Genomic DNA, 23,229 nt, shown 5'->3' on the forward strand with positions numbered 1-23,229 from the left:
TTACCTCTAGCTTTAGTTCCACAACTAACTAAACCAACAAAAGGAACATGATATCCATCAATCAAAAGAAAGAACTTAGGATCTGGCACTTTCCATGAAAATAGTCGATTGAAGGAGTTTTTTCCATCATTTAAAAACTTGCCGTTATATTTACATTTTAAAACCGGAAATGTATAGAGCTAACCAAATCTGAGGGCGCATGTAAAATTCAGGTAAAGAAGGTGTTCCGGAAGTAATTCGAAAATATGCTATTCCATATTTCGAAAACTTTGGAAATATCAGATCAAGTCTGTCTTTTTTTTTTACGTTAAAATCAATCCCAATCAGCTGATTATTCAAAACGAATTTTGATAGAAAAGAATCAAACTGTACAATGTTTTTATTTATTAACGTTCATGCTAACAATTGCTGCATCCATCACAGTCCCAAATACACGGCTTGCGTCGTTTGCAGTGATCAAAAATGCCCTCACGTGAAAGCCCAGGAGAAGGTTTTATGAATTCGACACGCATCACTTTGCCATCATCTAAATAAAGCAATAAATTCAAAATTAATGTATATATAATATTTACCCTTCAAATCTACTTTATTCGTCTCTAATTTAGTACTCATGTACTCATGACACTAGTTTCTCAAATGTGTTTGAGTACATTTAAGACCTATCTTGATAAAGTTGGGGAACACGTTTGTCAAATCAGTATTGTAATCATAAAATGGTAAAAGAAACTTTGATTTATGTTTATTTGATCTTTAAGAGGCCGTCCACGGAGATATCAGGCAGTAGCTATAATACGGCTGGCACATGCAATTCCCCAAAATTTTATTCATACCCAATAAAAGTTAAGGTCATACGCCAATTTTATCGTATGTAAAGTGAATTTCACAAAAAACATTGTTAGATGCCAAAACTTGGCCTATTTCATAAATTCGAGGACACTATATAATCTATAGAAAATGATCATTTTGTAAAGTTAAATAATACCCAATACAATAAAATTTGTCCAGAAAGTATAAACAATATTTGAAGGAAATTCCTTAATAATTAAGATGAAACAATAAAATTGCTGGGAAACAATGCTGTTGTTGAGCAATTACTGACAGAAGTAGCCAAAAAGCCAGTAATTTGAGTTACCTCCCTTGGCGTAAAAAATGTAAAATGATCCGAAACTTGCATAAATTGTAATTTTCGAAGAAAACAGTATTTATTTAGAACATTTTTCACTTATCTCGATTTTTTTTATCAAGTGTAAACATGGAATTAATTTTTTTTTGAATTTGATGGTGAAAAATAAATATTCACCCCGGACCTTATCAAAGTTTCGTGGGTAAACAGATATGGCTGACAAGTGATAGAAACGTGAAGTTTTTCTAGGAATGGTTCTTATTTTAGGGACTTGTCAATCCTTAATAATTGTTCAAAAGACATAAGTGGATATTCAAGATATTTTAAAGTTGGAACTGCGTGTAATATTCAACCGAGATTGACCCCCTGCTGTACAGATCGGGGTACTTCGAATTCGACGTAAAAGTTTAACTGTTTAAACTATCGTGCACGGTGCAAATGCTTACTAGTATGCCGAGGTCATTGCGATTCTTTTGGGATTTACTGGAGGCAACCACCACCAAATGTTGTTATCTACTACACAAAGGAAAGTGTAAAGCAGACAGAACAGTAAACTTCAATGTTTCAAGGGAAATATTTGTTCCCGTTGGAAGTGGTAAGTATAAATGTCGAATTTTCTCTGTTATTTTTCTTTGAAAACTGTCTTTGATTGCTAGACAATTTTGATGCAAGTTCTCATGATATGTCAATGCAAACAATTCATTTGATGAAATGATTCTTTTTAAAATAATAATGATTAAAATGATAAATCCCCACAGTAAAAAAACTATTAAATCAATCTGGGGGGGGGGGGGGGGTGTTAATGTAGGGATTTTTAAAATCTGTACTACAACACAATGTTTATCCACAAATCATTGAATTAAGAAACAATAGAATCACACAAAAACAAGATGAAAGTGGTGAAAAGTGTTTATTGTCCTGCAAGCTATGTACATATCAGCATGCATGCATAAAAAATAATATATATTAAAATTATATCAGATTACTTTTGACTGATTTTTTTTTACTAGCTACTTTTCACATGTGTTTGGTTTTTGGATTCCTAGATTTAATAACTATTAAAGGATGAATGAATCAGTGTGAGAGGGTAGTATATGTACATGTATGTATGTGACAAAAACCGAATAATAAATATAAAAAAAATAATGATATATATTTATTCATGTAATTATGCAACTATAAGAACCATTATGTGTGTGGGGGTGGGGGTGGGGGTGGGGTGTGTGTTACAGGTTGATGTATATCATTAATTTCTCTAAATTTAAGCTGAATGGATTATAAAATTCAGATGGTTTAACATGACAAAAAATCTGATGATTTATTTGCATGCACACAGGTACTAAAGTGTATTAGTGTGACATACATGTATATACCAATTACCAAAGCTCGATAATGAATACAACGCCCATTTCATTACAGATTTGGAAAATAGTTATAGTCAAATCACCCCTACTGCAATCCAATTATCAGACTGTATCAGTGAGTATATTTATTTATTTCAATCAAAAGATTTTAAATTCAGAACATGGTACATCTGACCTTGTCATATTGTCATAATTCATAAATTATGTAAGTTTAGAACTATTACAGATATGAGCTTAATTCCACATTTGACATGTATATTTCTTGAGACAAATCCTGGCCAAAGGCATCCAATGTTATGATGTCACAATCCTTTTGTTTTAACTCACTTGACAGACATACATGTAGAATATAAAAACTTTAACTTTGACAATAACATAAGAATGGTTAGAGATGGGGGTTGGATATTTCAGAAATGTGTGTTCCTTCATGTCATATGATAGTAACATTTTTACCTTACGACCTTGACCCTTCATATTGAAGTTTTATGTGATGTCACCATGCCACACACAACACATACATGCATTTTTAATTCATGACTGTTATCAAAGATTTTAACCCACTCGACAAGTTTTAAACTCTCTTCAGATAATTCTTGTTTAGATAATTTCAAATACTAGCTCGTATATATATAGAGGTGATGTTTTGAAATCAGAATGTGGTTTAATTTTTGAATCAATGAATATATAGTTTTTTTATTTTTTATTTTTTAGCTCACCTGAGCTGAAGGCTAAAGAGGCTAAAGAATTAGGGTATGGAGGCGATCAAAGTATGATGTGGGAATATACAGGAAATTAAAACAAATTCTTTTCAAGGTTAGCAGGGCCACACTAAATCCTTTCAAACTGCAAATGTTCCTAATTTGTGTTGATTCATTTTTCATTTCTATGCACCCATGACTAAAGTCGGGGGGGGGGGGGGGGGGGGGGGGGAAGGCAATATCTGTCTGGAACTTGCTCATGTTAGTAATAAGGCTCTCATATTTTTATTCCTTATAATAAGACATTTCTTTTGATATCAATTTTTTTTTTACTTTTGTGCTTGGCCTACTTTTAACAAAATATAACCTACAGTAGGCAATTCTCCTGAACTATATATAAGGTAGTCTAGCCTTTTATGTTTAGTATTTAGATATCTTATGGCAAGAACTTTCATTTGATACCATGCTGTTTGATATTGTGACCTTGGTTTTGAAGTTTAACCCAGATTTTATTATATTGATATTTTACATAAAGATATACAAAATGTGTATATTCTTTATTACCAGACTTTTAATTTAGTACCTGACCTTAGTCTTTAAAATAGCATGATTTTCAAAAACTTTAAATTGGTATATAGTTTCTCAGCCACTTTGGATTGGGCTTTGATATAGATTTCACATATTATAGATTACTAAAGAAAAGAGCTTTACTTTTGAACTTCTGACTTTGACCATGTTGACCTACTTTTGAAAAACATTCATTATTACCAGATCTGTTATATCTTGAGGGATAAGGTATTGGGTTAGTTTGTTTCACATGAAATGCCTAATGACCAGAATTTATTTTATATCACGACCTTTTACCTTGTGACTATATCAAACATATGATCTTGACTTTCTTAGTGCATTGCTTACAGTGCTATTTAAACATGTTCATCATTTTATTTCCATTAATTTACACAACTGTTGTTATTTAGATCTCAGCTGAGTCCAAGATAGGAAGAGGCTTTGGAGAGAACACAGAATTACTACAGACAAAAGACTTGTGAAGTTATAAGGGGAATTGCAGAACTCATAGCTCCACTTCAATCTAGATATGTTGACAGTTATTTCACAGAAACACTTTGCAGCTGACAAAGATAATCAAATGATGACCACTACTTTAACTCTATGGTTGCAGCATATTTCAATTTTTGAAGTGACAAATTTTATTCCTGTTTGTGAACCAATATTCAAAAGAAACACTGCTATGGCATTAGACATAAATTAGAAGAGAGTGGTGGGGTGGCAAAATAAGATTCCATACTGTGAAATGTATCAATTGTTAATATACATGTATCAATATAAATTCAGTGCCAATTTTCATAATTTCTAGGGGAAAAGTTTGTTTGTAACAAATGTCAGAAATATGCACTAGCTCTTACTTTGCAAACCATGCTACTAAGTACCAGGCATTAAGACATGATTTGTTTATTGTCATTTGTTAAACAGAGACAGAGACAGTGATTTGAAGGGAGGGGGGGGGTCCAGAAAAATGATCTAAAATCTGCATTCGGTCATATCCGATGAATTGATAAAGTAAATATGTTTATTATTGATTGCTAGTTACATGTAACCTTTTATGCATCAGTTGAAGATACTTTATGAACATTTTCTGTCACTGGGTAAAATTCAACAAGCATTTTGTGTATCTGGAAGTGGTCAATATATATTTCAACATCAGAGTAAACATGCATTAAAGCAAGTCTGCCAATCTGATGTAGGCAGAAAATGGAATATGGCATGTTATTTCATGAATGCAAAGGGAAATGCTTTACAAGAGAGTCAAAAAATTTCTGGTTAATGCTAAATAACTATCTAGATGTCCCAGAGAAAAGGAGAGGGTGTTTTCTACCCCTCCACCCCAACCCCCTCGGGATCTGCCAATGTCAAGTTTGTAATGTGAGTGAATGAATTTAGATTCTTCATGATAGGCAATTTATTAAAATTTGTTTTACTGATAATTTTAACTTCATATATGTGTGTTAATTAATTGACTATTATCTCAAATCCTGTGTCAGAAATGACCTCTAAAAATCAACATTGTAAAATTTTATACAATGAATTACATAGGCATTTTTTTGCCTTTATTATATAGAATGTATACAAAGACATGAAATTCATTTCTGAATGTTCATATGTTCTAGTAATTTTTCATGAATTTTAATCATTTAATCATTGATTTATTATATCTACTTCATATTTATTTCTATTTATGTAGTTCAACAATCTTCATTTAAGTAGTTGACCTTTTTGCACTTATTGAAAATTTTGAGATTTCAGTTCAACTTTTCACCATCAAACCTTGCTTTTCCCACTGAATTTATTTTTGTAACTTGAAATACACCTCTTAAAGTTTCTGGTTATACATAATCTATTTCTTTTGAGACATTGTATTGGGTTTTGTGAGATCTTATATTTTGATCATTATTTTGTAAAATATATTGGTGTGAAATATGTGCAATTTTAACAATTAATAAATTCATTCATTGGATGAATATACACACAAAAACTCTCTTAGTTATTGCATATAGTGTATATCTAACATATAAAATATTGATTTTCTCTATTTTTTAGTTATATGACATTTTAGAGCTGTTCAAACATAGCACTTTTTTCCAATATTTCGTGACCTTTTTGCACCGAAAATTATCTCAAAGTTGTTTTTCCATGTCGAACCCAAACTAAACATGATAGAAACTTTTTATTTGGCAAATTTCATATTGGGGTCAGTAGGAACCTGTGCACAAAGTTTCATGAAAATCTGAGAGATAGCATGTGCCGACCTCTGCCTGATATCATAATGGACACCCTCTTAAAAGTAAATTTGAATTGTACAGAACTATATTCATTTATATTCCAGAGTGAACATATGTCATTAATTTAAGACTTTCTTTGTAAGTAATATAATGTAATATACTAGCGCTGGATAGAAAAGTAGATTGCTTACGATTTTTATCTAGTGTGTTAAAAATGGTCTCCGGACTCATTTTCTCATAACTCAGCATACAGGAATTCGGTTATGAGAATGATTCCATCCCTGTTCAAATCGTATTCTCCAAAACTACATGGCATTTGGGATCCTCTCTTAAAAAGAAAACAAAAAATGTGTTCATTAAGTTAATTACCAATGCCATGTAAAAGTAAGACGGAACACAATAGGAAGGAAACCCATCAATTAGAGATTCATTAAGATTCAAGTTATTGATGTTTTGAATAAGCAATACAAAATAGATCCTTACGTGTTTACTCAACTCGACTCCAGTCATAAGAAGGAAAACATAGAGGAATGTTGCAATCATTCTGAATTCTTGTCACCTGTCCTTAACAGAAAATTCCAAAAGGTGAAACGTTTTATCAAAACTACGTGAATAAATGTATAAAGGATATAAGTCAAAAACTGTCCATTCTGTGAGAGAGAGAGAACTGATCGAGACCCGTAGGGCCGAGATCAGTTTTTCTCTCTCACATAATGGACAGTTTGAGGCTTATATCCTACTTAAAACATTACATCTTTTGTTCTAAGAATGGACAAGCTCAGGTAAACCAATTGACAATGATAATTATGAATAAAGCTATTTTTGAATAGTTTTACAATATATTCATTCTTGCATAGAAGTCTGTTTCTTTTGCTCATTTATTGGACAGTGTCAGGTAAATAGTCTTGTATTGCAGGTTTTATATTCACTCACCCCATAGTACTGAGCCATATCAAAATGTCTTCCTCTGATGGGGGGAGCATTTTCATTGCACAATCAAAATCTAAGGATTTTAATGAAAGTACTGCGAATATCATCTTAATGAGTGTTATATTCTGGATATGGAGGATGAGAAAGTTATGGAGCCAATTTTTGATCTGAAAAACATCGTGTTTTCGAATATTTGGATGAGGAAATAATTAACACCAGCCAAAAGAACCCAATACGGCCATCTCGTGAAATGAAATTATTCATGAAAGCGAAAATAGTAATTCAGAATTAGGATATGCTAATAAAGAAAACATAAAAAAGCGTTGTGAAGAAGTTTCGGAATGTACCTATGAATCTAGCGAAATTAAAATTCAGTATGGAAATACGTCTTTCAAATTCAAGTTTTGATGTGGTATAATGGCCACTGGAATTTAAAAAATTGTGAATCTTAAAGTTGAAGCAGATAATTCTTCTAAGGGGAAATATCGTTTTAAGTGTTTCAGTGATTTTTCCGTGTTGATTCTTAATTGTAGGGAATTTAAAATTAAATTTGTATCTGTTTGACAAACATATTGTCTTTCTCTTATTTTCAGTCTACCTGTAGACGTCTAATAAGTTATTGGGTTTACCTGGCACTGTCCAATAAGTTCACAATTACTGTCCATTATTTTTAGGAACGGACACTTATCTGTCCATTCTTAAAAATAATGGACAGCAATTGTCAACTTATTGGACACCTACAGATAACCTTTTCACTACACGTGGACTTAAAAGCCTAAAAAATACAAAGGATTGCGCAACAGAAATGTTTTAACAATTAGTGCGTCAAATTGTGGTAACAAGGGAAAGAGGTTGGTATCGATTTTGTTTAAAACATTTGAGGTCTTCATATCAAAACATGTTCCAATTTCTCCATTGACAGGTGCGTTAGTGTGGGAAATTCTAATACAGTTAACCCGTGGGTTTTAGGATGAAAATGTAAAAGAGAAAATTACGAACAGCAATGTATATTATAATTTCTGTAACGAACAGAAAATTAGGAGTAGCGCAAGCTCTTTGTACGGCTTACAAGTTAAGTTAAACAAATCCCTAGTATCTACACAAAAATCATTATACAGCCGATGTCTGTCCATTTATATATCTCCAGAATGTACCATAAACATGTATGTATCATTATTTATGGGGTTCCTTTGATTTTTATCCAGATGTGTCATGATATCAATACGAACGTTTTGTTGATTAAAATTGTTTTAAACCAATAAAATAAAAAAGCCAGTTTCGAGTCAAATTGAAAACATGCAACACATTTACTTACCTTTCTATTCTATCGCTTTCAAACAAAGAATGTTCGATTGTTATATATACTAAAAATTCAATCCCAGATGTTATAAATTCCCAGTTAAGTAGAAAGTAATTATCTAAATATGTTCCCCTATTTGCTTTAAAACATTTAGCAACGTGTTGAATTTTACTTTTTAATCTTCATTCACGTGACACTAAAACTATGAAGTATTGTTCCAGAGAATGATAAATTATATATATGCCATAATTCTATTTCCCGCTTCCTGATTCAAGCATCTTGTATGTTATCAACGAAATTAATCATGCAATTCGATAAATTGTGGAAAACCGGAAAACTGTTTTCCATTATATATCGGGTACATCGTACGAGTCATACTTTAAGGGTCAAGTTGAATGTTGTCTAAAGAGTTATGCTTTCTGGTTAAAATGCTTTACAAAGCTAATCAAAAATATTTTGGAGCATAGATAGTAATGTACAAACCATAAACTTTTCTAAATTGCCATCAAAATCTCTACATGCAACGTAAACAATTTATTTACTCGCAAGTTACTTGAAAATTTGCAAGAAATTTACTTAATTTCACTTCCAACTCTTTCAAACAAACAATCTTCGACCAACAGTGAACTCGAAATTCCTCATTTGCTTCATAATTAGATTTTGTATTGAACAGTCTCATCTAAATTCAACATTTTTCAAATCCTATGGTGTTATAACGATGTAATTTACACACACAAACTGCCATTGGGTGCACTGGTGCCTGGTATGTTTCATACCATCTGTTAGGCCATTCTTTACGGAATGAGTTTGACTACGGATTACTTCGTTTACTTGATCAAAATGTAGGATTCACAGTGGATGGGACCGGTCGGCAGGGGATGTTCACTCTTCCTGGGCATATAATGCCACCTCTGGTATTCCCAGTGGTTTATGTTTGCCCTACTCGTAATTTTGTATTCTTCATAGGAGTTATGAGGTTGATCACTGTTCGTTATGTTTACCTTTTTATTTTCCATTAGTGATATGACAGAATCAGAGAGACGCAGACGAATGAACGAGTTTATCTATTTATGAAATTGGTGCAGTGTGATTCTTTGAATTGCAGTAATGTAGTTTGTGGAGTGTTTTGCAAAAAATGCATAAAATTGTAAATGTGGAAGAAAATGGGGTAACTTGGTGCGAAACGCATATTGTTTTGAATTTGTCTTTTATTAGACGATAATCTGATGACCCAGTTGTTATTCATTTCTATATTTAGGGCTTTCCACCTTTCTGTGGAAAGTTCTATTGTTATTGTTCTGTTTATTATTTTCCTGCCGTCAAAAAAAATGTTCGTCTTAAGACTTATCGAAAAACTTTATAGTCCATCATATAGTACTTTTTGAGAAACGAATACAGTTCACCCAACGTAATTGAACTTTGACCCCTTACGGAGTTATTGGACCTTTCGCAGAAATCATTGTTATCGCTTCTACTTTTTAACCGTAAATGATAGGAAGATGAAACCTTTTCTAAAGCATAGAGGGTAATTGATAGAAGCGAAGAATTTCAAATGAAGGGATTCGGTGTCCCCTATAGGGAGTTAATGCCTCTTTATGTTTTGCGATTTATTCGTAAAACATGTCGAACTTCAGAACGGTTTGTCGTAGAGACATGGGACCAACTGGAATATGATACTTGACCTTTGACCTTGAAAATGAGGTCAAGGTCAAAGGTCAAGGTCATCAGAAAAGAGGAAAAAATAACACTTTTTATACTCTCTTTCCTGCTTAAGATAGCGTTGAAATTTTATATGGGTAAGTATTGACTTCTTGATTGGTTTTGATAGTATGCATTATAACTTTGAACTTTGACCCTTCTGTGAATTTCGGAGACTCGCGTTGAAAACCTTGTTATCGCTACTCCTACTTAACGGAAAGTCGTAGAGACATGAAACCTTCGCTAATGAATTCACAGTAAAATCCTCTTGCAAAGAAAAAATAATCAAAGGGATACGAAACCTCTTAAGCATAGTTATTGCCCCTGAAAGTTTCCAATATCATTATCTAAGCCTATAACGTTTATATTAATATATATAGAGACATGGGATCATTTGCATAAAGACCCTTGACCTTTGACCTTCAAAATGAGGTCAATGTCAAAGGTCAAGGTCATCGTGAAAACTATTATTTTTATTTTCAAGGTGGTTTTGAGTTTCTAGCATCATCTTAAATATTCTTAAATATCTCTTTTTAAATCATCGCAGGTGGAAAGCCCTCTAATTGTTCGCGAACAATTAGGATTACTAGTCTCTATTTTCATTGTATAGATGATTATCCTGTAATAGGAATTGAAAAACTTTGCAAAGATGACATTTATCGTCGCTTTAGAGAAATTTTATGGATTGATTGATTGTATATTACGGAACGCTCGAGAATATTTCACTTATATGGCGACGTCACCAATGCCGATGAAGGGCTGCAAAATTTAGGCCTATGCTCGGCGCTTACGGCCTTTCAGCAGGGAGTGATCTTTATCGTGCCAAACCTGCTGTGACATGGGACCTCAGTTTTTTCGGTCTCATCCGAAGGACCGTCCCACTTAGTCGCCTCTTACGACAAGCAATTAAGGGTATCTTATGGAAGAAATTAAATGCTTATGTACTATTTGGAATAAACAAAAGGAAACATTTTGATCTTTCATAATCGATGTCTTGTATGCAATACCTGAATTTAACAATTTAAATGTATAAATTGATGTCTTTACGATTAACTACATACTGTAATATTTCATGTTTCTATTCACTTGGGCCAAAAGTTGTCTGCTTTGTAAACAAACATTTCTAAAATTTTGCAACATTACTTACCAAATATGTAATTCTACGTATATTCATATCTCAGGATGTGTCCAGGGGACTGTGTGAGAATTGTTAATTGTTTTTCGCGTAATATCAACTTTGACGATACTTTTCAATTGTAATACTCACTGTGACGTCATAGTACTTTTGAGTGCCAAAGTAGTCTTGCATTACGTTGTTATGACATATAAACACGACTAAAGACCAGCAACACGGTCGAAATAATTCAAGAAAGTATTAAGAGATTTTATCTAATTTTACTGCGACACACACACACACACACACACACACACACACACACACACACACACACACACACACACACACACACACACATTGTATTTCGTAGACAATTGTGTTTATTTTTGCAGTTACTGTCCTTACACAGGGAGTAGGGTGGGTGCTTACCGAAGGGGTCCTAATTTTTCAGATAAAATAGTAGTAACATATAGAGTATCATAAAGCCAAAATCTTTATTATGGGCTAAGTTTTGACAGGTTGTATCATATCTCCTATAATAACGAAGTTTAGTTTCTTCGATTTTACAAAGAACACTTTTTAGAATATATATTTCGTTAATTTGAAGGGATGGGGAAGGGATATAGACCTAAATCCAGTATTTGATGCTTAATTCTATCCAAGTTATGATACAATTAATATCAAAACTTTCATGAGTAATCTGGAAAAAATAACAGACACCTGGAAAGAAAAGCACAATGAAACCAAATATAAATACAATCGGGTATTTAACATTGCTTTCAAAAAGGGAGAGACAATATGAAGTTGATTTCACAATTGTCTGAAAATTCTTGACATGCAAAATCAAACAAATCTAACGAAACCTAAAAGCTCCACATTCTAGATCATGGGGAAGGAAGGGATGGGGTGGTAGAGAGGTTGATCCTGAACTTCAATTCAATGCTTCCTTAAATTTGAAAATATTTCAAATAGTGTGTATACAGTTCGTTCTTTAAATTTTATAGATCCACCATAACTCAACATTACTATATAAAAAGGGGACAACCTATAGAACAAACTTTGTAATGATGACAAAAATAGTAAATTGTCGGAAAAACAACATCACTTCTCTCTCTCTCTCTCTCTCTCTCTCTCTCTCTCTCTCTCTCTCTCGGTCTCGCTCTCTCTTTCGCTCTCTCTTAACGAACTTGATGATTTTTGTTCACTTTTAGTTCAAGTTGATTTACACAAACATTAATGTTCAAAAGATTGAATCTCTCGCGTACGTTAGAAAACATATTTCAACAGAAAAATGACATTAAAGATACGGATTCAATATTTATTATAACATGTTCCGTTTATTGACACCTGATTATCTAATTTGCTCGCCGTGTGGAAGGATTTCAAATTAATAATTCCATGCCGTTGTAATTTCTGGAATATTGATTGTGTTTTAGGTCATCGAAAATATTAATAACACATAATAATGAAGAATCGCTGACATGCTAAAGGCATCCTTAACCTCATCTAAAGATGCTGAGGGCTGCGAAAAATCACATGCTGGACATACATGTATAAATCTAATAAATGACTAAGAAATTTGTACAGTCATATCATTTGTAATTTGTCAGTAATTACACTTAATTTCTACAAACATTCCTTGATTGGCATTTGATTACACTCAGAAATAGTAAATATCTATATATTTCTTATAATGATCCACAGGAACTCATTATGGTTATGACATCTTAGGGTACTAGATGGAACGGCAGAACATTCCATTTTAACAATATTGAAACAGTACTGTGGACCTAACTGTTCAAGTTCACATATTTTCACACAAAACATTCATACTTCATACATTTAACTGCAAAGTATGCAGCAATTAATATCACGGCATGATTCATATGTTTTTTGAATTACTAGACATTAGCACAAATCCATGCATGTTGACTAGATGTTTTACTCACAAAATGTATATAGAAATACAATCACAGTATGTGAATTGCTCAGACTCAGTGCCTTGATGGATTGTTTAAAGTTCGTAAGAATTACCCTGTATTTTGTCGAGTAAACTATGTGTAAATATATTGTTTCCGGTACAGGTAGATATTTTGATGCCATATTTAGAATAGTTTATTATTTGAAAATGACTCTTATTGAACCAGCATATCTTTTTCATTAGCTTTGTGAATATTTTAACCCGAAAACACAACTCTTTAGATAACATTCAACTTGACCTTTCAGATATGACACATAAGATGCATGTGATTTATAATGGTAAATACAAGCTCCGGTTTTCCACAATCTATCGAAGTACATTATTAATTTCATTGATAATAGTAACAGTAATTGATAACAGTAATTTGTCATTCTCTTGAACAATACGTCATAGCTTTAGTGTCACATCAATTAAGATTAAATATCAAAATTCAACAGCTTGCTGAAATAGGGAAATATATTTCGATAATGACTGTCTACTTAACAGAAAATTTATAACATATAGGATTTAATTTTTAGTATATATAACAATCGAATATTCTTTGTTTGAAAGCACTGGAGCATAAGGTACGTACACTTCTTGCGTTTTGTCAATTTATCAAAGAATTACATGTAGAGAGGTTACATGATGAATATGTACTCGTTTCAGCTAACAAGGCTTGTAGCAAAATTGTCTTTGTCTCTAAAGCTTATTTTTACAACTATAGTTTAAACTTACTTGGCTTTAATTCTACATTCTAGGCACATTATTCCACCTATGGTGTTTCCCGGGGTCCGTGTTTGCCCAACTATTTATTTTGCATTGCTTATGGGATTTATAAGATTGATCACTGTTCGTTATCTTTACCTTTCATTTAGCAATCCTACTTAAACTTCAAGTTAACCTTCAGAAGATGAAAGTCTTCAAAATCCCGCTTTAGTTTTACATACATTTGATATACCAGTGAATGGGACGAATGAATGAAAAGGTGAAAATAACGAACACTAACAATTGGCAGGAAACATGCCCGACAGCAATTTACCCAATGACATGTTCTAATGGTAAATTAGATCGCTATAATTACCATAAAATTTGCGAACCGTTGCTTTTAAACGACACCGTTGAAACCCATGTAACATCAACGTATTTGTTAGTTGTAACATCAACGTATTTGTTAGTAGCCTGTCCCGATTTAAAAACTGACCATACAGAGAACAGGCTCTTAGGTATAAAATCAGTTGAGAAACTTAAACACTATATGTAGATGATAAAGGAGAATTGCTACCTAAATATGGGAAGTTGAAGATGGAAAAGTTGAAATTGTCCCGTTCATGATAAAATAGATAGTTTGCCGTTAACATCTATGTTAAAAAATGCCTAAATAGGAGGCAGATGTGGGAGAATCTATGTTGTCTTTAATGTCAAGATCACGGGGTCCCTGCATGACAGGCCAGGGCACCGTCTTTGATTGTACACAATACGTGTTCTTATAGGGCATGGTCACGATCTGAACTCATATGAGGTACATGTACCGTAGCTATAGTGGATTCCAAAACCCTTACAAACAGACACATTGCTCTATCTAGTAAATGTTCGTCCAAGTCCCTATCTTTACCCCGTATAAATATATCAAATGCTTTAAAAGAGAAGCTTCAAACGTATTGGGCCACAACATATGCGAGAAGTGATGTAAATCAAATGTGGATCTTAAACAATCCAAGAAAAACTTATATTAAATTTGAGGAAATGACAAAAATTTTCTAAAATCAACAACATCAAAGCATATGGCTTTTCTAGACTTTACACAATCATTCCTTACTGTAAATCAAAGAATAGGCTTTTTGACATCACAGACAGCTGCTTCTTTAGTAATAATGGAATACGGAAATAGTCGTATCTTGTGATCAGTCATCCAAAAATACCTTGTCAAACATCACTCTGATTCTCAGCACAACTACTCTCCTCGCGCCGGTAAGTGAGGAAGTTTCCCAGTTTACTTTCGGAAGGTCGGTGGTCTCGTCCCAGGTACATTGTATCTGGGTTCTCTCTTCTACCAATAAAAACTAGGCGCCACCTTATAACTGAAAAATTGTTGAGTGTGGCGGAAAACATCAATCAATCAATCAACTTTCCTGTTGATATTAAAAAGACGCCAGAGTTCCTTATTGACAATATCTACATAGTCTTTGGTGACCTGGTCTTCTAATAGTTTGTTTGAAATTCCACGGGCACAAGATAATCTGTTTTATCATCTTCTAAGACAGTATATATTCACGACAAAAGAAAAGTTCTTGCTGTGGTAATCAGCTCGACATTTAGATATATTAACGACGCTTTATATCATACGAACACTCATTTTCATTCACACATGTATCTCGATTCAATATAACTCAGTGAACTCGTAATACGACACCATGGAGTCTTCTACAAATCATTCATACTATGATATTTTATACAACATAGATGATCAAGAAAAACTAACAACTCAACGTTATGGCAGGAAGGGTGGTTTTATCTTCTCAACTTTATGACAAACGGAATGATTTCAGCTTCTCCGTCGTCAACTTCCCATATCTATATATGTAACAATATTCCATTATTACCTACATTTAGTGTTTATGTCTGAAAACTAATTTAATATACAAGAGTATGTGCGCATGATAGGTTTTTAATCGAGTCAGGCAACTGGCAATTAAGTTGATGTTACATAAGTTTCAACATTCTCGTTTATAGGCAACATTTTGCAGATAACGATCTACATGTAATTTGCAAATACATCTTGTCATTAGGTAGAATACTGTCTTACAAGTTCCATACCAATTGTTAGGGCGTTCTTTACATATTGATTTTGATTGCGGATTACACCGTTTCCCTGATCAAGATAAAGGGTTCACGACAGGTGTGACCGGTCAGCAGGGGATACTCCCTCCTCTTAGGCACCTGATTCCACCTCTGATGTGCCAAATTGTCCTACTTGTTTGCCCTACTCTTAATATTGTATTCTTGATAGGAATTATGAAATGGATTGATGTTCGTAAATTTCACTTTTCATTTTAAACCTAGAATAAACCGAAAACAGAAACGTAATTTATGCTACTTTTATGACATATTTTTCTATCCAAACCTCATCAAGTTAACTATTGGAATCTCCAAAACCAGCATATCTGTCAATGGAGAATTTGAAATTTCTTTCGATATGAAAACTTTAAAGGTTTAGATCAAAATTGATACCCACCTTTTTGTTGTCAGAATTTGACGCATGAATTGATATTTGTTCGAGTAGTTTTGAGAAATCACTTGACTTTTTGAAATTTTCTGTTAGGGACTGGTGACAAGAGATCAGAATGATTGCAACATTCCTCTATGTTTTCCTTCTTATGACTGGAGTCGAGTTGAGTAAACACGTAAGGATCTATTTTGTATTGCTTATTCAAAACAGCTCTTATCCTTGGACGAATTTGGCTCCACTTATTTGGCACGCTGTTTTTGGCTATACTTAGATCTAAAACTTCATAGTTATTTCGGATTTCAAACATTTCGGTTGAGCATCACTGAAGAGACATAATTTGTCGAAATGCGCATCTGGTGCATCAAAATTGGTACCGTATAAGTTTTACATTATGACCCCTGGGTCGAGGCCTCTGCTGGTGGACTGTTAGTCCCTGAGGGTCTTTACAGCCCAGTAGCTAAGTACTTCGTTACTAGCTTGAAAATACGGATGTATATTTAATTGCTGTTATAAAATTTAGAAATTCATTTCAAAATTAAGGATTATCTCCCTCATGCATAGCTCTTATCCTTGGACGAATTTGGCTCCACTTGTTTGACACGCTGTTTTTGGCTATACTTAGATCTAAAACTTCATAGTTATTTCGGATTTCAAACATTTCGGTTGAGCATCACTGAAGAGACATAATTTGTCGAAATGCGCATCTGGTGCATCAAAATTGGTACCGTATAAGTTTTACATCAATAACTTGAATCTTAATGCATCTCTAATTGATGAGTTTCTTTCCTATTGTGTTCCGTCTTACTTTTACATGGCATTGCTAATCAACTTAATGGACACATTTTTTGTTTTCTTTTTAAGAGAGGATCCCAAATGCCATGTAGTTTTGGAGAATACGATTTGAACAGGGATGGAATCATTCTCATAACCGAATTCCTGTATGCTGCAGATGGTTATGAGAAAATGAGTCCGGAGACCATTTTTAACACACTAGATAAAAATCGTAAGGAATCTGCTTTTCTCTCCAGCGTTAATACTCCTCTAGACTGCAAATGACAGGAAATTATAGTCAATACATTGATTCTTTTTTTTTTTTTTTTTTTTTTTTTTTTTTTACAAACAAAGCTTCAGATTGAAGACAGGTATTCACTCTGGATTACAAATGAAAAAAAAAAAATAACAGGTCAATTGAAATATGATTTAAAAGATTAAGAGTACACAAATCATCAGATGTTTTAATAATTTTCTGATTGCAATACTGATCGACAAATTCATCGTTTTGTTTAGATGATGGCAAAGTGGTGCGTGTCGAATTCATAAAAGCTTCTCCTGGGCTTTTACGTGAGGGCATATTTGATCACTGCAAACGACGCAAGCCGTGTGTTTGGCACTGCGCGGGATGCTCAGATTGTTAGCATGATCTTTAAGAAATTAAAACCATTGTAGAGCCTGGTGTTTTAGTATTAACGAATTTTTGTTCAACAATATCGGCTTAACATACATTTCAGAGATGTGTTTAGTGTATCCAATGTAGTAGAAATTTGGGATGGTCAAAGGTAAACAACTTAAATATTTAATGTCAACAAAACTATCCTGGTAATAGTAATGCATGGATTCCGGTTTCGACTACCAGCGAAGCTATGTAATCTTTTCCTACTACAGATTGTGGCTCGGCCAGCCTGTCATAAAAAAAACGAATAGCGCAACTAAATTATTTACAATTTACGTAAAACAAAACATGTAAAATAATAACACTACTCATGTTACTAATAAGGCATACGGGCTACAGCTGATTTTCCGTGCTTATCAAAGTTCATTCCATGACTCAAAAAGGAAATCTCAGTGTACCATCCCCCCTCGAAACAACATGTTTATACTTTGGTATCCTTCGTGTTGTAGTAAATATTATTTGATAGCAAGAGCAGTATAATCAATATTAGGACATACCAAATTCAAGGTAAATATACATCTGAACAATGTCTGATATTGATAGACCCTCCATATTCCCAACGACCGTCTGTTATAATCTCGAAGTCAGATCACATTGATGAACGTACGTGTATCATATAAAAAAGATCCGAACATTGGTAATTCTGGTAAATCCCACAAAGAATATAAAATTGAGAGGCAAACACAAATCCCTGGATATACTAGACGTGGGATCAGGTGCCTAGTGGGAATGGACATTCCCTTGTTGACTGATTATGTAACCATTCTTGGGTGTAAAGATAATCCACAAGATGGTTAAAGCTGACATGAATTGATATAGTATAATTCTATATGTCCGCCATATTTCTCTGCTAATCCGCCATATTAGTTGGAATTTCTATTGTTATATGTATCGGGGTTCGCATGGTATATAAGGGGACGAGCTTTGCTACGCTTCACTTCACATCAGTGTCTTCGATTTACCTGTGCGGGTAGCTTCGACAGGTAACACGTACATCTCCGATACTAAGGATTCGACCCGGCATTGGCTGTTTATGGCCTAGCGAATGTGGAAAAAATAAACACTGATTTGTAATAAATCTGAGTGTTTATTTCTTCTGTATAGGACAGATACCGTTCAACGATGGGGGGCTTAAACATGACCGGATGCTGGTAATAGTACACTAAGTGCTAAAATCAACAAAAGACTATATATTTCCGGGAAAATCGCCGATTTAGTCAACCTTGAGCTCAAATTTATTTAATATCGGGTTATCGACGGCAAAATATTAAATTAGAATATGAAAATTCAAACATTTGAAAATAGTTTTGAGTGAAAAAAAAATGCCGTCAGGAACCCGCTATATCGAAATTAAATTAATTAAGAATTAGCGGTAAGCGCTAAAACTGTCGTCTGGTCATCGGCGTCGTCGCGTCTATAGAAACAGCGATGCATTTCACAGCAACTGATTAACACGGTGCAATCCGCAATCCACTTTCAAGGTAAGTTCATTGATAGATTATACTAAATAATGAGACTATTCAAAATGTCTTACATTTACACTGTCAGGTGAAGGAGATGTTTATAGTTCATTTAATATTCTGGGTTAAGTTGATAAATATTTTTCCCACATCTATGTATTAGCCTTACATTTGTTAGTAGAAGTAATATACAGAGCCTATCATATCGCTAAGAATAAATATAATTTTTCTAATTTAGAATGATTACATCATTAAATGCACTGCGTTCCTATTGAATTTATTATCTTAAAATATAGGCCTATATATACGATCTCCCTAACCAAATTCAGCGACATTATGCAGCATGTCGAACGTAATACATTCCGAGAATGTTGTTGTACATTACTGTCACTTTAATACTACACTACTCTGAGTTACAAACTTCCAAAATATGTCATGCTCAATTTTTTTTTAATTTCTTTATAACTTCCGCCGCGGATCCTAATCTATGACGCAATTTGTTAATATACTTCACATGAATTTATCGTTACGAGTTAGTAAAATGTAAAATCAAATTTTATATATCCGCATGTATAACACATTGACTAAAATCAACTTTTGGTGTATAAAAAGGTTTATAATAATATCTTGTACATTAAAAAAAAAATTACATGACAACTATGTAAAATATTCTTTATTGAAAGACTATGTAATCACCATAAAGGGCGATAAATCTGTATGAATCACACGGACAGATCCCCCTGCTGAAAAAAATGTATTTAACAAAATAATTGTGCAATATGATACTGTATAATTATATAGTGTGTTGTAACATGTAAAACAAAAAATCTGCAGTTTTGTCTTCTTGTTTTTTTTTTCTTTGGTAACTATAATTATAATTTCAAAGAAAATTACAAAAATGCAAATAATTAATGCATGCATTTGAGTACCTGAAAGGAAATATGGACAGAATATTAATCAATAATTTTCAAGAACAAATTAAATATATGAAACATCTCTTTCCTGAGTAGGTGGATATATTTTTAAATCTCATTGATGGAAAAGGGTAGTTTGAACAATTAATTCAATTAACATTAATCATTAAGGCCTTTAGTTAGTTTAAAGCAAAGCCCTGGTGGGAGTTCAGTGGGCAAAGCCTTCCAAAGCTCTAGGATTTTGAGGGTTTTTAACTTTTTTACTTTTATAGGTCATACTTGCTATAAGAAAAAGGGGGGGGGGGGTGGGGGTGGGGGTGGGGGTGGAAACAACCCCCCCCCTCCTGTAAAGTAACATAGAGAAAAAATATGTAAAATGAAACAGATTTTATTTGACATTTCAGATGCCTGGTAAGAAATCTTACAACTGTTGTAATTGTCCACGCGTGGTACGACAGAAAGACAGATACAGCATTGCAAGAAAATACAGAGTCGTTATCTCCAAACTATCTGGGAGAACACCAGGTGACGATGACTTCCTATGCAACAGATGTAGGTGCATGTGTGCACGTCACATAAAACGCAAAGGTCATAGCATGGCGAGCACGACAGATTGTCAAGGTGAATCCGCACCATCAACATCATCTACAACTTTAACACCTCAGTTCAGTCCACCATCAGTAACTCTTCCTTTTCCTTGCACATCAAGAGGACATGCTGCATGTTGCATCTGCAAAAGGCCAGGACCAAAGCTAGTTGTGGTTCCAGTGGGATTTCGTCATCGAATCTTTATCACCAAAGAAGTCATAATTCCTGCTGGAGCTCGTTGCTGCCCAAAACACCTGCAGAGAGACATTGAAAGTTTGAACCCAACAGCGAGAACAACAAAGTTCAATAAAACTTCAATAACTGAGCTGATCAAGTTCTTAAGAACTGAGATTATACGAAGTGAGAAAGCAAGGCTAGATTTTGACAGTGAAAATCTTACAGACACTGAATATGTAGATCTCCTGGGGATATCAAAAGCTTCTTTCAATGACATGATGCTGTTTATCGAGGGGAAAATCAAAATAACTCCTGCTAGAACTACCAGAACCAGCCTTGCAATCTTTTTGCTAAAATTGAGAGGAGGGGAGTCAAACAAGATTTTGTCCACATTGTTTAATATTTCCAAATCCAGTATACAAAGAAGTGTGCGAGCTGTCCGCAATATATTGATGACTGGAGGTTTTGTCACAGAAAACCTTGGATTTGGTCACATAACGCGAGAGGAGATAATCAATAAGCATACGCGACCCCTTGCCCAGACACTTTTTGGTGATGACACAACTCAGCAAGCCATACTTATATTGGATGGGACGTACATCTACATCAACAAAAGTGGTAATTTTAGATTTCAACGTCAATCCTACAGTCTCCACAAAGGCAGGCCACTTGTGAAACCTATGGTCATTGTGTCATCGACAGGCTACTTTGTTTCTGTATTAGGCCCTTATATTGCAAAAAACAATGATGCCTCCATACTCAACCACATTTTGAAAAGAAATATCGATGACATACAGGGATGGGTTTGCGAGGATGATGTATTTGTGGTGGACCGTGGTTTCAGAGACTCCTTGGATTACTTGGAGGAACTAGGTATCAAGGCACAGATGCCATCCTTTATGGCTCATGGAGACAGGCAGATGTCAACTGAAAGTGCAAATATTAGTCGATTAGTGACAAAGGTAAGTCTTATTTTTCATGTGAATTTTAGGTTTATTTTGCAATGCAAAGAACTTAGTTACAGAAAAATATATCTTCATAATATATTTATGTAAACATATTTTAAAATCACAGATAAGATGGGTGGTTGAGTCAGCGAATGGTAGGATAAAGCAATGGCGTTACCTTGGGAAAATCCTGCCAACGAGCCAGGTTCCGTACATTGGAGATTTTGTTAGGATTGTTTGTGCCATCAGTAACAGGTATATTATAATCAATTCCAATAATTTGCAAATAAACATGCATCTCACAATGAAATCCTGTAAAGAGATGAAATTAAAATGAAATCATAATACCATTACCTAAGTAATTAGATACACTAAGTATATTGATACTTAAAAAACCCAGAATGTTTATATTCAGGTTATGCTTGATTTATCATTATAGGTACTTGAAAAGTATTTCTAATGGTAATGCTGAAGATGACCAGATCCTTGGTACAAAAATGATTTACTTATCAAAGCAAATCAACACCCTTCGGCAGCATGTTGAAGAAAACAAATTGGAAAGACGATCAGCTTGTTGGGAGGAAATGGATGATATCACTGACTTTCCAAACCTGGATGAAGAGCAACTGAGGTCTCTGACATGTGGCACGTACCAGCTGAAATTATCCCCAAGCTATGCCCAGGAACATATTGAAGGAGATTGTGCCATTCATGTCCACAAGGAGGAGCCAGGTCTAGTACGAATCAGAATGCAGAGTCGTCATGTGTCATCCAGGTCCTACCTTCTGTGGATAAAGTATGCAGAGGGTGCAATAATTGCATGGTATTGTAAGTGTAAGGCTGGTGCTCGTGTTGTTGGCATGTGTGCACACATTGCAGCCATTCTATGGTATGTGGGGTATGCACGGCACCAACCAGCGGGGCGAATAGGTGTGCGTGATTGGGGGGAGTTTCTGGAAGATGCCACTTTGGTTGATGAGTCTGAGAGTTCCAGTGAAGGCAGTGAAATAGAAGAGTAAAACAGTTGTACCAGAGAAGAAGATATTGATTGCTGAGAGAGAGAGAGAGAGAGAGAGAGAGAGAGAGAGAGAGAGAGAGAAGATATTGATTGCAGAGAGAGAGAGAGAGAGAGAGATTTTGTATCATCTTATAAGTTGTTTTTATTTCAAACATCATTATTTCCTATATATTCAACTTATATTTATTTGGAAGATTCCTTCATCTCACTTTGTGATCATAAGATGATACAATCAATTATTTTTATATTAACATGAGTAATTAAAACAATTTTCATACTCTTATCCAGATCTACTTTGTCAGTTTATCATAATTGTTAAGCAAGCATTGCAATACATTTTACATTTATCAGATGTGATATTTGGCAATTTCAGTTGCTCACATTGGGGTACATTTTATATTTCAAAGAATGCAGTCTGATTTAAGTGAAAGATTGGGAACCTTTACTTTGATGTATTT

General features: G+C 34.0%; 1 protein-coding gene and 3 long non-coding RNA genes across 4 annotated transcripts; 2 read left to right on the forward strand and 2 right to left on the reverse strand.

Moving 5' to 3' along the window:
- Positions 1 to 409: 409 nt before the first annotated feature.
- On the reverse strand, positions 410 to 6,550 carry LOC130052158 (uncharacterized). Its single transcript, XR_008800539.1, has 3 exons — positions 6,467 to 6,550; positions 6,175 to 6,311; positions 410 to 526 (listed from the first exon to the last, which is right to left on the reverse strand). It is a non-coding gene; the product is annotated as an uncharacterized LOC130052158 (long non-coding RNA).
- A 6,959-nt stretch (positions 6,551 to 13,509) lies between these two features.
- Positions 13,510 to 17,671, forward strand: LOC130052159 (uncharacterized). Its single transcript, XR_008800540.1, has 4 exons — positions 13,510 to 13,575; positions 16,311 to 16,392; positions 17,079 to 17,220; positions 17,505 to 17,671. It is a non-coding gene; the product is annotated as an uncharacterized LOC130052159 (long non-coding RNA).
- A 2,742-nt stretch (positions 17,672 to 20,413) lies between these two features.
- LOC130052160 (uncharacterized) lies at positions 20,414 to 22,197 on the reverse strand. Its single transcript, XR_008800541.1, has 3 exons — positions 21,932 to 22,197; positions 21,602 to 21,733; positions 20,414 to 20,883 (listed from the first exon to the last, which is right to left on the reverse strand). It is a non-coding gene; the product is annotated as an uncharacterized LOC130052160 (long non-coding RNA).
- Positions 20,446 to 23,058, forward strand: LOC125675259 (uncharacterized). Its single transcript, XM_048912787.2, has 3 exons — positions 20,446 to 21,768; positions 21,881 to 22,008; positions 22,193 to 23,058. The coding sequence occupies exons 1-3, from the start codon at positions 20,446 to 20,448 to the stop codon at positions 22,770 to 22,772; spliced, it is 2,031 nt and encodes a 676-aa protein (XP_048768744.2). The 3' UTR covers positions 22,773 to 23,058.
- Positions 23,059 to 23,229: the final 171 nt, after the last annotated feature.

The sequence above is a fragment of the Ostrea edulis genome, chromosome 2 (assembly GCF_947568905.1).
Source record: "Ostrea edulis chromosome 2, xbOstEdul1.1, whole genome shotgun sequence".
Taxonomy (NCBI): Eukaryota; Metazoa; Mollusca; class Bivalvia; order Ostreida; family Ostreidae; genus Ostrea; species Ostrea edulis.

Excerpts from the sequence above, each read along its gene's own strand:
- LOC125675259 (XM_048912787.2), top strand. The coding sequence starts at position 20,446 with ATGCCTGGTAAGAAATCTTACAACTGTTGTAATTGTCCACGCGTGGTA. Across the intron at positions 21,769-21,880 it reads TTAGTCGATTAGTGACAAAG|ATAAGATGGGTGGTTGAGTC; the intron begins GTAAGTCTTATT and ends TTAAAATCACAG. Across the intron at positions 22,009-22,192 it reads GTTTGTGCCATCAGTAACAG|GTACTTGAAAAGTATTTCTA; the intron begins GTATATTATAAT and ends TTATCATTATAG.